This window comes from Staurois parvus, unplaced genomic scaffold (assembly GCF_062004578.1).
Source record: "Staurois parvus isolate SC_StPar_1 unplaced genomic scaffold, SC_StPar_1.0 ptg000634l, whole genome shotgun sequence".
In the NCBI taxonomy this organism is placed as follows: domain Eukaryota; kingdom Metazoa; phylum Chordata; class Amphibia; order Anura; family Ranidae; genus Staurois; species Staurois parvus.
In genome coordinates this window covers 10015717-10030709 of record NW_028318430.1, presented here as the reverse complement: position 1 = coordinate 10030709, position 14993 = coordinate 10015717, and the positions used below count along the sequence as shown (strand labels likewise).

Genomic DNA, 14993 nt, shown 5'->3' with positions numbered 1-14993 from the left:
GTTACTGATATAAGCACGCTGTATTTAACACATGTACAGTAGTAATGTGCGCACATAAAAAAACCTCTTGGCCTCTGGAATATTTACCCACCTTCCTGACCAGGCCATTTTTTGCTATACAACACTGCGTTATTTTAATTGATAATTGCGCGGTCATGCAACGCTTTATATAAATGAAATTTTCTATCTGTAAGTGCACAATCCCTTGTAAATATACATGATTCTGCACACATCTCTGATCAAACAATCAGAAACAGACTTTGTGAGTATGGCCTGAGGGACCAATGTCCTCTAGTGGGCCCTGTGATCACTGCCTGGTACCATAGAGCTACTGGAGCTCTGTGCTTTTCACAGATGAGAGCAGGTTCACCATGAGCACACGTGACAGATGTGAAAGGGTCTGGAGAAGCCATGGAGAACGTTATGCTGCCTGTAACATCATTCAGCATGACCATTTTGGTGGTGGGTCAGTGATGGTCTGGGGAGTCATATCCATGGAGGAATGCACAGACCTCTACAGGCTAGACAATGGCACCCTGACTGCCATTAGGTATCAGGATGAAATTCTTGGACCCATTGTCAGACCCTATGCTGGTGCAGTGGGTCCGGGGTTCCTCCTAGTGCATAACAATGCCTGGTCTCATGTGGCGAGAGTATGCAGGCAGTTCCTGGAGGATGAAGGAATTGATACCATTGAATGGCCCCCTGGGAGGAAATACCCCAGGACACAATCCGTCATCTCATTAGGAGCATGCTCCGACATTGTCAGGCATGGGTACAAGCACGTAGGGGCCATACATACTACGGAGTACCTTTTTTGAGTTGCTGTAATGAAATTTCACCAAAATGGACTAGCCTGCTGGATCATTTTTTCACTTTGATTTTCAGGACATCATTGAATTCAGTCCTCTCTGTAGGTTGATCATTTTCATTTCCAACAAACAATGGGACATCCTTACATTTCTAACACATTACCCAGTCCATATCAGTATAGATATTCAGCATTATATTTTTCTCCATTGAGATCTGATATGTTTTCAAAATGTTCCTTTAATTTTTTTAAGCAGTGTACATGCCTTAAATAACATACAGAATAACATTAGTGACTTAATTTTGGATTGCATGTTACAGTGACTGAACACAGAAGAGATACATTTTAAAAACTAAAGTTGTAACATTGTTTTCTGTGAATGTGCCTTAAAATTATATTGTGTACATTTAAAAGATTATAATCGCACACCCACACACTTTTCTGTGAAACTGTGATAAATTCCATAGCAGTATGCAAAGTAAACCAGCTACAAGAAATCACCTGAAATATGGGCTCATTGGAAAACCCTTAGTTATACAAGATATATTATGCTAGAGAAAGACAGGAAATGAAACTGTTTATAACAAAATATATACATTTTATTGCACATGTGAAATACTAAAAACCATGGTCCGTAATAAATGTCCCTGGTCACCATGCTATGATATATTTGAACAAATATTCCCTGAAACAAGAAAAACCTTCATAATTAGGCAATTGACATAATGTGTAATATACAAAATTCACAGACTCAAATTGCTTCTTAAAAGAAGGTAAAGTTTAACCCCATATGTATCGATCTGTATAGTATCACATGCAGCACTGAGAGTAGTATCCTCAATCCAAAAATGTGGTGGGTGTGATTCTCTGTATTTTGATGTATCCCCAAGTGTATTAAACTTGAGTTCAATCATGCACATTGGTAAGGACAGACTCAAGTATTAATTTACCATATATCCAAAATAAATCCTTGTATTCTTAACACAGCACTGTGCAGTCTTGTGTGTAGTCCAATCTATATTCCAATTTGTAACACACATATGCATGTAACAAGCATGCACTTAGTGAAGTCTTGTCCTGCATACTTTTCTAAGGTCAGTGCAAGCAAGGATCAGAAATGCAGACCCAGAGCCTGCATATTTACAAGAAGAAAAAAAAAAAACAGAAGTGGCAGGTCCTAGATCTGGCAGATGCATGTGCATTGAATCACTGTAAATTATAGTCTGATTAGTTGCTATGGGTTACTTTGTGCAATAAGCACTGTACATTGCATCAACATAAATGGGTAATTCATCTTTGGGACATGAAGGGAATGACCCTGCTGAATTCATGTGATCTATTGGAGAAGTTTGTAAGATCTTGAACCAATCATTGCACCTATACTTCTACACATAAGTTGACAACTGGAATTATTTCATGATTTTTTGTTCAGTGTACCGTATTTAAGTTTCCCCAGTCAAAAAAATAAATAAATATCCAGAGCATCCTGAATTTCTTATGGCATGGATTCAAGAAGGTGCTGTAAATATAGCTAGAGGAATGTGATCCTTGCTTCAAAGCATCAAGCCATTTTGGAGACTTGTTGATCACACATACATGTTCTCAACCTGTCATTTCCTCTTCAGACAGTATTCTGATAAATTCAGATTTGGAAATTTCGATTATACTGATTTCACCATCAAAATTTGTGATATGATAGATTATCCTGCCAAATGGTAGCCACTAGAAATATGGGTATACTGTGGACATAAAGAGGTGCATATGGGCCAATATACTTGGGTATGCTGTGGTACTCAAATAATGCATAATTGGCACTGAAGGATCTGTTTTTTGTAGTTAAAGATTTAGCCATCCTCTTCAAAGGTTAACATGTAGCATGATCAGAAAATGCCATTTGTGAAGGGTTGATAGTTTAGGCCAGGGGTCCTCAAACTTTTTAAACACGGGGCCAGTTCACTGTCCCTCAGACCGTTGGAGAGCTGGACTATAGTTTCAAAGAAAACTATGAACAAATGCGGACACAGTACAGGAGATGACCAGAGACTGCGGACACAGTACAGGAGATGACCAGAGACTGCGGACACAGTATAGGAGATGACCAGAGACTGCGGACACAGTACAGGAAATGACCAGAGACTGCGGACACAGTACAGGAAATGACCAGAGACTGCGGACATACTACAGGAGATGACCAGAGACTGCGGACACAGTACAGGGGATGACCAGAGATTGCAGACATAGTACAGGGAATGACCAGAGACTGCGGACACAGTACAGGGGATGACCAGAGATTGCAGACATAGTACAGGGGATGACCAGAGACTGCGGACATAGTACAGGGGATGACCAGAGACTGCGGACACAGTACAGGGGATGACCAGAGACTGCGGACATACTACAGGAGATGACCAGAGACTGCGGACACAGTACAGGAGATGATCAGAGACTGCGGACACAGTACAGGAGATGATCAGAGACTGCGGACACAGTACAGGAGATGACCAAAGACTGCTGACACAGTACAGGAGATGACCAGAGACTGCGGACACAGTACAGGAGATGACCAGAGACTGCGGACATACTACAGGAAATGACCAGAGACTGCGGACACAGTACAGGGGATGACCAGAGACTGCGGACACAGTACAGAGGATGACCAGAGACTGCGGACACAGTACAGGGGATGACCAGAGACTGCAGAGACAGTACAGGGGATGACCAGAGACTGCGAACACAGTACAGGGGATGACCAGAGACTGCGGACACAGTACAGGGGATGACCAGAGACTGCGGACACAGTACAGGGATGACCAGAGACTGCGGACACAGTACAGGAGATGACCAGAGACTGCGGACACAGTACAGGAGATGACCAGAGACTGCGGACACAGTACAGGAGATGACCAGAGACTGCGGACACAGTATAGGAGATGACCAGAGACTGCGGACACAGTACAGGAAATGACCAGAGACTGCGGACACAGTACAGGAAATGACCAGAGACTGCGGACATACTACAGGAGATGACCAGAGATTGCAGACATAGTACAGGGGATGACCAGAGACTGCGGACACAGTACAGGGGATGACCAGAGATTGCAGACATAGTACAGGGGATGACCAGAGACTGCGGACACAGTACAGGGGATGACCAGAGACTGCGGACACAGTACAGGGGATGACCAGAGACTGCGGACACAGTACAGGGGATGACCAGAGACTGCGGACATACTACAGGAGATGACCAGAGACTGCGGACACAGTACAGGAGATGATCAGAGACTGCGGACACAGTACAGGAGATGATCAGAGACTGCGGACACAGTACAGGAGATGATCAGAGACTGCGGACACAGTACAGGAGATGACCAAAGACTGCTGACACAGTACAGGAGATGACCAGAGACTGCGGACACAGTACAGGAGATGACCAGAGACTGCGGACATACTACAGGAAATGACCAGAGACTGCGGACACAGTACAGGGGATGACCAGAGACTGCGGACACAGTACAGAGGATGACCAGAGACTGCGGACACAGTACAGGGGATGACCAGAGACTGCAGAGACAGTACAGGGGATGACCAGAGACTGCGAACACAGTACAGGGGATGACCAGAGACTGCGGACACAGTACAGGGGATGACCAGAGACTGCGGACACAGTACAGGGGATGACCAGAGACTGCGGACACAGTACAGGAGATGACCAGAGACTGCGGACACAGTACAGGGGATGACCAGAGACTGCGAACACAGTACAGGGGATGACCAGAGACTGCGGACACAGTACAGGGGATGACCAGAGACTGCGGACACAGTACAGGAGATGACCAGAGACTGCGGACATACAACGACGGCGGGAATACTGGGCCGGCCGCTCCATAGGACGCACAGACATTTCCCCCCAAGTGTGTCTTATGGAGTGAAATAGTGCCCAATCATTGCTGTTAGTGGGAGGAATAGTGCCCCATCATTGGTGTCAGTGAGAAGAAACGTGCCCCATCATTGGTGTCAGTTTGAAGAAACATGCCCTATCATTGGTGTCAGTGGGAGGAATACTGCCCCATCATTGGTGTCAGTTGGAGGAAACTGCCCCATCATTGGTGTCAGTGGGAGGAATAGTGCCCCATTATTATTGTCAGTGGGGGGAGGAATAGTGCCCCATTGTTGGTGTCAGTGGGGGGAGGAATAGTGCCCCATCTTTGGTGTCAGTTGGGGGGGGGGATAGTGCCCCGTCATTGGTGTCAGTGGCAGGAATAGTGCCCCATCATTAGTGTCAGTGGGGGGGGGAGGAATAGTGCCCCATCGTTGGTGTCAGTGTGGGGGGGGATAGTGCCCCGTCATTGGTGTCTATGGGAGAAATAGTGTCCCATCATTGGTGTCAGTGGGAGGAATAGTGTCCCATCATTGGTGTCAGTGGGAAGAATAGTGCCCCATCTTTGTTGTCAGTGGGAGGAATAGTACGTCATTGGTGTCAGTGGGGGGGAATAGTGCCCCATCATTGGTGTCAGTGGGGGGGGGGATAGTGTCCCAACATTGGTGTCAGTGGGAGGAATAGTACCCCATCATTGGTGTCAGTGGGGGAAGGAATAGTGTTCCATCGTTGGTGTCAGTGGAGGGTGGAATAGTGCCCCATTGTTGGTGTCAGTGGGGGGAGGTATAGTGCCCCATCATTGGTGTCAGTGGGGGGAGCAATAGTGCCCCATCATTGGTGTCAGTGGGAGGAATAATACTCCATCATTAGTATCAGTGACACCAATGATGGGGCACTATTCCTCCCACTGACACCAATGACACGTAACTTGCTGTCCCCTGCTCCAGCATGGTGCTGTTGTAGCCAGCATACCTGGTTGTAGCAGCACCATCTGCACGGCACACTTACCTGTCAGCTGTCCTTCTTCACTCTGGCCTCTCCCTCACTCGATGTTCGTGAGGCCTGCTTGGCTCCACCTCCTTGCAGGTGATTAGCCGCCTGTGTGCCTTTCCTGAGCTACAGTTCTGGCGCCCAATCACTGCAGAGGAGGCGCAGCCGAGCGGCAGCGTGAGCATCGAGTGAGGGAGTGGCCGGAGTGAATGAAGGAGCATCGCTTCCTGGACTGGATCATCGTGGGACTGGGACCAGAGCCAGGTGAGATACAGCAGCCCCCTGCCCACCCCTGTACTTAGTGTCCCTTCCTCGTGGCAAATACGCCCCTGCCGGCGGGCCGGATAAATATCCTCAGCGGGCCGCATGTGGCCCACGGGCCATAGTTTGAGGACCCCTGGTTTAGGCAGTTCTGGATTTTGTCAGTTTGATCAAATCTAGGCCTTTTCCTCTTGACCGTTTACATTACAATTCTTGCCCACAGAATTGCCTCTCGCTATTTTTTTTTTTTCGTTTTTTTTATTAATTTTTTTTTTTTGTGCACCCTTCTCGATTCCTTTACCAAGCTTTATGTATTGAATGTTAACCACAATCAAGCACAGGTACCTCTAAGTCATTGTTTCTCAACTCTAGTCCTCATGGACCCCCAACAGGTCATGTTTTCAGGATTTCCCTCAGATGAAACAGCTGTGGTAATTACTAAGGCAGTGAAACTGATCAAATCACCTGTGCAAAATAATGGAAATCCTGAAAACATGACCTGTTGGGGGTCCATGAGGACTGGAATTGAGAAACACTGCTCTAAGTAGAAACCATTGAGAATGTTATAATTTAATCATAAGGCAAGTAAGCTAGTATGTAGGGTAGCTAGGTGAAACAGAGCAGCTTTATTTTTTTTCATTCTCTGATCTGTATATATAGAAATACTGTGTGTGTGTATGTATGTGTGTGTGTGTGTGTGTGTGTGTGTATATATATATATATAATATATGTATTTATCTCAAGATTTAAAGTGGGTCTTAATGCTCTTAGCAGCTTATGTGGGGTATAACTATCTCCTTTTCCCCCAGGTGATTAATAAACAAAATAAACTAAATACAATTTAGTTAAACAGACAGCAGGAAGTCTGCAACAACGCATTCTAATTGTAGCTGTGGAGTCAGTAAGCTGGCCATATACCCATAGATTTATATTGTTCATCCTGTGAACTACAGAAAAACAAAAATCTAACAGATTCCTCCTTCCATGCTAAACAGCACAGATGGATGAATCACTTGCTGTGGCTACAATTGTCAGAGTACCTGAACAGGGCCCACATTTCATTGGATGCAGGCCCTGTTTGGTCAACAATAGGTCTTTCACTCGAAGAATGTGGGGCAGAGTGGTGGCGACAGGGCCACCCACTGATTGAATTTTGGGGTGTTCTCTAGAGAGAGGTTATTGTGTAACAAGTAAGGTGGGGCCTATACTAGAAGACATTATCAGTCACGGCCACAAACATAAGAGCATGAAATATTATTACAGCTCTTATTGATGATTATTTATATATTGGCATAAATGTTTAATTTGGTGCGTTAGAAAGTTGTTCATTGTTTTATAGATCGTCAAACTAATAAAGACATGTAGAGAACATCCAATTACACTGGCCATAGGAGATGGTGCAAATGATGTCAGTATGATCCTTGAAGCACATGTTGGCATTGGTAAGTTTGGAGTATCTGTACTGTGTAGTCCAAATATCTGTGTACATTTTATGATTTTAGTCCATCTTCTAATAGCCCCTCTCTTTTCATTCTTTTTACTGTAAAAAACAGAAGTGGGACTGGGACAATAGCAATTTAATATATGGAAATAAAATAGGGAAATAATGATTGATCTGTGGAAGTTTTGTGTTACTAATTGTGTCTCTAAAGTACCATACAAAAAAAAAACAGTTTAAAGCAATCTGTTGGTAAAACCAATGTTGAAAATAAATTGTTCCTTGCAGCGGCGTAGTATGGGTTGCTAGCACTCGGTACAAAGCAAGTATTGCACTCATTTCCTCCACAAATATATATAGACTATATAAGTAAGAATATATAACTAAGTATTGGGACGCTTGCCTTTACACACACATGAACATTAAATGAATCCTAGTCTTCGTCCATAAGGTTCAATATTGAGTTGGCCTACCCTTTGCAGCTATAACAGCTTCAACTCTTCTGGGAAGGCTGTCCACAAGGTTTAGGAGTGTGTCTATGGGAATGTTTGACCATTCTTCCAGAAGTGCATTTGTGAGGTCAGGCACTGATGTCGGACAAGAAGGCCTGGCTCGCAGTCTCTGCTCTAATTCATCCCAAAGGTGTTATATCGGGTTGAGGTCAGGACTCTGTGCAGGCCGGTCAAGTTCCTCCACCCCAAACTTGCTCATCCATGTCTTTATGGACCTTGCTTTGTGCAGTGGTGTGCAGTCATGTTGGAACAAGAAGGGGCCATCCCCAAACTGTTCTCACATAGTTGGGAGCATGAAATTGTCCAAAATGTCATGGTATGCTGATGCCTTAAGAGGTCCCTTCACTGGAACTAAGGGGCCAAGCCCAACCCCTGAAAAACAACCCCACACCATAATCCCCCCTACACCAAACTTTACACTTGGCACAGTGCAGTCAGGCAAGTACCGATCTCCTGGCAACCGCCCAACCCAGACATGTCCATTGGATTGCCAGACAGAGAAATGTGATTTGTCACTCTAGAGAAGAGAGAAAGAGATTGATTACATAGGGTACAACATCTGTACATTGAGTTTCCCTGCATGCCCAGCTTCCTAAACCACTTGTAGTGGTGCCTCTGCTGGCCCTCTGGTATACCTGGAGAGACTGGAGGCTGATATCCAGCTGGCAGAACCCCAACACAGGGTGGCCCTTGGCCCTGTCCAGTTGGGTAGTCAGGCACAATGCTCTAGCCCAGACTGCCCCTTGGAGTAGGGTTGGTAGGCAGTGTGGCACCCGTCATCCCTGGGGAGCCCATAGGATGTGATCTAGAGTGAGGGGTCCCACCTACCTCAATACTACCTACAGCACTGTCCCCAGAGTGTGCATCCCCTTTACTGTACCCTCCCAACTATACGACCCTTTATGTGCACCCATTAACAACCCCCCCAATCACAGTCAGTACAGTCCCCCCAGATATTGGGGTAGTTATTACAAACATTTCCTCTTCTTACCATGAGATGCACCTCAGGTAATGCACACTCCTGCCTTTGCTCCCCCACTCCATACACTCTTCGAGGGAGCACCCGCACTTCCTTCATCCCCTCATTGTGCCCTCCAACTCTATACACCCACTATTTTGCACCCCAACTTCATATAACCCCCTTCCACCCAGGCTCACTGGTTGTTGCAGGATTTCCAGTGCACAGCATGCCAGGTGGTGGTGGTCCTGGGGAGGAGGGAGCAGAGGAAGGAGAAGAGAGCTCAGAGCTATGTTCAACTGCACTGAGCAGCACTCTGTGAGAGCTCAACACCTGTTCTCCTCAACTCTTCCCACTCTGATGCAGAACCGGCCACACAGTCTTAAAGGCAGAGAGAGAGGAGGGAGTGTGCCACTGACAGAACCAGAACGGGAGTGCACACAGACAAATCTCCTGCATTTCCCACCCTGAATTCTTACAAATGTTTTGCCCAGTATGGCCACCTTTTTGGCTCTGTCCACGCTATGCCACTCGTTATCTGCAGAAAAGTACTCAAGTCTCATGCTATCCTGGCTGCCGATCTCTTCTGTAGTGAAAGTAAACTGCTGGACTGCTAACACTCCTGGTGCCCCACTTTGATTTAGTGTGATGTAGCCCTTACATTACTTTCAGTGAAGCTGGGGTTGGTGGGCAGAACCACAGTATATGGCAGGGGAGACAGGAGCTTGACTACTGCAGAGATCAGTGGCATGGGCAAAAACTGAGAGGTACATTTTTTTGTTTGCAGGATGATCTTTATTTGAATACTGACATTAGTAATAGAACTGCTTTGACAACTTTTGAGCAAAAATACTGGTCATAGAGAGAGTGCACTGCAAAATTATGCTTGGGAACAAAGGGCTATAAAATGAAAGGTTTCACCAGTGAAGCACCTTTCTGATTGACCTGATCTCTCTCTATTTTACGCAGTTTGAACATTGAACAAAGTCTGTCTTTTTTACCTAGCATGGCACAATGGGCATGGTATCTCCATGGCAAGGAAGCAGGACGTACGCAGCCCTGTGCGGTAGTGATACTAGCTTGCATGTCCTTTTGCACTGGGAATGGGGGGGTTACCCAAAAAAGTGGTCCTCCCCAAAAGGTACTTTGGCTCCATGCTGATGGATGTCACATAAGTCCCCTTTGCTGGCTATCCAGTGGGGCTACTGAAGAACCCGGTGTCTATTGTTCAAAAATCATTTAAATGACTATACATTCCCGTAAATGCAATTTCTTTTGTTTTTCAGGTATTATTGGTAAAGAGGGAAGACAGGCAGCCAGGAACAGTGACTATGCAATACCTAAATTTAAACATTTAAAGAAGATGCTTCTTGTTCATGGTCATTTTTATTATGTTAGAATAGCAGAGCTGGTTCAGTACTTTTTTTATAAGGTAAGGATCGCATTTTATCAATGACTGCGTGCAACTCAAACCCAAGTTTGTTTTTTCACCAATTTCTTCTGTTTTTATTTCAGAATGTGTGCTTTATCTTTCCCCAGTTTTTATACCAGTTCTTCTGTGGATTTTCCCAGCAGGTCAGTAATGAGAAAAAAAAATAAAAACAGATCAGGAGAAATAATAGTTTCCATATCCTGCACTGATACATTTAACTCCAACTAGTTTCTTATGTTAAAATGATTGTAGCTCATTTTACATACTCAGTATTGAGAAAAGTAGATATTATAATTATCATGTTACCAATCTGAATCTGCAATTATTTTTTTTTCAGCCTTTATATGATACTGCGTACCTAACACTGTACAATATCAGCTTCACTTCACTGCCTATACTGTTGTATAGTCTAATAGAGCAACATGTTAGTATGGAAATGTTGAAGAGAGATCCCACGTTATACAGGTATATTATACAAAGTGTACATTGAATAAGAATATGTGTGTGTGTGTGTGTGTGTGTGTATGTAAGTATTGAGTGAATTCAATTTTTTATCTTAGATTATGATACTTTCATCTGTAATTACACTTCTGAATACATTTTAAGATAATAAAGGAAACCTGCAATATAAATACAATATAGATAACAACAATAGAACTATTTTTGGAATTGGGATTTTGCCTTGAATTAACTACAGACAGGTTTGTCTACTAATGGCTTTTTTTTTTGTTTTAATATATACCGAGTGTTCACACCCCTCTTCAGTAATTAGTGAAAATTAGAGTTTTAATTTTCCTGAAATTTCAGTGAACAATTGGCGATTTTTTTAAAATGTTGCCATTGTTTGTGAAATTAGAGTCAATGGGGGAGGCAAAATGATGGTGGCTTTTTGGTTTCCAAGAGTGCAATGACCATTTTAAAGGCTTTTAAGGGTTACAGAAGCTTATTTCAGCTATACTGGACCTATAACCTGAACTTGTTCTTTTGCTAAGGCTCATTGTTTTACATGTCTTCACAAAAAAGTAAAAAATGGACATAAAAACAAAAAGAAAAAAAACATGAGTACAGCAGACGCTAAATGAAATGAACTAAATACACCTGCCCCTCCCAGAAAGAATCCCTGTACCCTCTAAAATAGGAAAAAAAATAGAATGTTTTTATTATTAAGCAAATGTTGCAAAGTAGCTCAATAGACAAAAGTTTCTGCTTCTGCTGTACTTTCTCAGCAAACTCAGTTTATCCAAAATCACTCCAACCTACTTTTCTTTTGCTTCTTTCCATGCTGTTGTATGGCTTGACCCGAACACACGTCTGAGATTTCTAGAACATGCTACATTTTGAATATAATGTCACATTTGTACATTCCTAAACAAAGGCAGCTTGGGACTAGAAAGGGTAGAAAGAAGTGGTGAGAAGACTATAGCAGACTAGATATTTAATTTTTGGCAAAGATATAAATACTTAGTATTATAAATAATTTTAAATGGGATATTTTGACTCAAGTTTCTGACTTTCTGGCACAAAAATAAATTGGTTTTATTTCTGCAATGTAACTTGCTTTGTTGAATTGATCCATATGAAGCAATGAAACAGGCTTAACAAACATCCTGTTTTAGTTTCCTTTTTTCTTTTTTTTACAGGGATATTGCCAAGAATGCTCTGCTGCGGTGGCGTCTGTTTATTTACTGGACCTTCCTGGGACTGTTTGATGCAGTTGTGTTTTTCTTTGGGGCCTACTTCCTATTTGACAATGCCACTGTGACTAGCAATGGGCAGGTAAGTGCTCAAGGAAATCTGCGGCAGAGAAAGTGTGGTTTTTAGTGCCATACTCCTTTATATGTTTGTATATACTTCTATTAGCTGCTATAATGTTTATATATAGGCGTACAACAAATTTAGTTCTGATAAAGCTATTTTTATTTTATTTTTGCATGTTGAGTTTGTAGCTCAAGTCTCTCATATTTTATATGCTATATCTCTACATTTTATTACATGAAAATAATGGTTTGACTTAGCAATTTAGTTTAAAATAGCTACAGTATCCCAACAGACATCCTGTTTATTTTAACATTAATGATCCTGAAAAATGAAAAACCAAGACACATAAAGGCTCTATTCACAAAGCTAACAACTGAGATAAGGATCCTTAAGGTGGGTATACAAGCGTTTTTTCTTTCAATCAGTGGGTTGAACTAAAAAAAGAAACTCACAGACCCCTGCATCCACACAAGTGGTGTGGATTCAGGAATCTCCCCTGCAGCACTATTGTATTCTGACAGAATACGCAGATCAGTACTACAGTCATTGGCTCTTGCGTTGGTTTTCTAGCAGGACTGTTCCACAGAAGCCGGGCATTAGATTGGCTTCTGTTGAACAGAGTGGGATGCACTTCAAAATTCAACTGTTTCCATACAACCACATTTTGATACATGTGTACCCTGCTTTATTTAAAATAAAAAAAATTAAGCTGGCCATGTGTGCATAGATTTTTTTTTTTTCACCAGTCTGCAGACCAAATAAAAGAAAATCTAACAGACTTCTTCAACCACGCTAAACAGTGCGGATGGATGAATCTCCTGCTGCAGCATTGCTGGCGGTCAAAATACCCAAACAGTATCTGCCTCTGGATACATGCACTCTTTGGCCTACAATTTTACAACTGGCGATTTTCCAATTCTGATGGAAGGGGGTGGAATGGGTGCTGGCAGTCAATCCAAGAAGTGATTTATGGTGGTTCATTGGAAACCGGACAAAATTTGCTTTGTGTTTGGCCAGCGGAGTTCTGTAGGATTTGAAAATTAGTTTCATGGCTAAAATAAAGATCCTTATCTATGTGCTAAAGTTGTGTGAATTTCTCCTTAAATAACATTCTACTATAGCAGCCAATCCAGTTGATATGGGGCCCATAGCAAATGTTCTCTCTCTCTTTCTCTGCATTCTCCCACCACAGCATTACAGGTATCCTTTACTGACTTCCCACCTCAGAGTTTATCATAGTGTAGGAGCAGTAAATTCATTTGATAAGCATACATCTATATACTGTATGCTTTGATGGTATATAAGTCTGTTATAAGAAAAAAACCTACTATCTGGAGTGTTGATCTGAGATTATAGTAAAAATAGGACTGCCTAAGTATCCTAATGAAAGCAAACATGACCAGACAAATTCCTTGGATCAATGATTTTGTAATCATAGTAACATAGACTACAGTAAAACCAATAACATTTCATTTCTAGTAAATGCATGTATTAATTTATTTGTTACATGTCATTTTGTAGCCATTTTCTGCTTAAATGGTCTATGTATCAGAGCAAAGCACAGAAGCTAGGGGATATAAAACTGTGACTATTCCGAATTTGCAGTCTTATGCTACAGATGCATTGGATTTGCCTTGATACATACCCTTTCAGTGTTACACCTTCTGGTTTTTGTTCATAGTTATGTTGTGCCGTGCATGTTTATGTTTCTGTTTCTTTTGCTTCTGCCACTGTTGCTTTCTTCAGATCTTGACAACCAACACGTATATGGTAAGGTGTCCACTGATATGTTATGCTGTGCAGTTCTATCCATTCTCTTACTAGACTTTTAGATAGAATCCTTATGGAAATTACCCCTATTCTTTGCTTTTGCTACTGGAGTGTATCTTACTGCCTGTCAAACTAACCCACTGAAAGCAATGCACTGCAAACACTTTGCCGACAGTTGCATTGCAGTCCTGCAATGTAAAATTGCAGGTCAGAAATTAAAAAAAAATAAACAAAGATAAAAGAAAAAGGCATCAAGAGGTGGCAGTAGCACCTCCTGAACACCTGCAAGTCACTATTATACCGCCCTCTGAAAAGTGATCCACCACAGATTACTTTTCAGAGAGCGGTAAGGATTACCAGTTGTCTGAAAGAGCCCTAAACCAAACAGAAGATGAATTCTGAGTTGGTTGCTGTGAATAACAAATTTTAATAATACACTCTTTGCACGGTTTTGTTAAATAAACCAGATGGTCAGTTTATGAGAGTTGCTGAGTGAAGGTACAGTGCTCAGCATAAATGAGTACACCCCTATTTGAAAAGTAAGATATTAATCAACATCTCAATGAACACAAGAACAATTTCCAAAATTTTGACAAAACTGAGTCTTACAGAACATTTGTTTAGCTCATTACATGAAAGTAAGGTTATTAATATAACTTGGATTACAAAATCTTCAGTTTTACACAAATTAGTTGATGCAAAAATAAATACACCCCACAACAAAAACTACTACATCTAGTATTTTGTATGGCCTCCATGATTTGTAGGGACAGCACACAGTCTTCTAGGCATGGAATGAACATATTGAAACATCTATCTCTTTCCATTCTTCAAGAATGACCTCTTTCAGAGCCTGGGTGCTGGATGGAGAGTGATTCTCAACTTGTCTCTCCAGAATTTCCCATAGGCATTTGTTTGGGTTCAGATCAGGAGACATACTTGGCCACTGAATCATTTTCACCCTATTCTTGTTCAGAAATGCAACAGTGGCCTTAGATGTGTGTTTTGGATCATTGTCATATTGGAAAAGTGCACGACAACCAAGGGCACGGAGTGATGGTAGCATCTTCTCTTTCAATATAGAGCAGTACATCTGTGAATTCATGATACCCAGGGGCGGACTGACCATTTGGAAACTCGTGTACTGCCCGAGGGCCCGGGGTCAGTAGGGGCCCCATGAGATGCC

General features: G+C 42.6%; 1 protein-coding gene across 2 annotated transcripts in view; it reads left to right on the top strand.

Moving 5' to 3' along the window:
* Window positions 1–14993, top strand: part of ATP11A (ATPase phospholipid transporting 11A) — a 224736-nt gene that overhangs the window by 172532 nt on the left and 37211 nt on the right. For both annotated transcript variants that reach the window (XM_089693567.1, XM_089693568.1), the window contains exons 21-25: window positions 7279–7381; window positions 10134–10279; window positions 10363–10422; window positions 10617–10744; window positions 11920–12055. In XM_089693567.1, the coding sequence (XP_089549693.1) occupies window positions 7279–7381; window positions 10134–10279; window positions 10363–10422; window positions 10617–10744; window positions 11920–12055 (573 nt within the window). The remainder of the gene's footprint in view (window positions 1–7278; window positions 7382–10133; window positions 10280–10362; window positions 10423–10616; window positions 10745–11919; window positions 12056–14993) is intronic.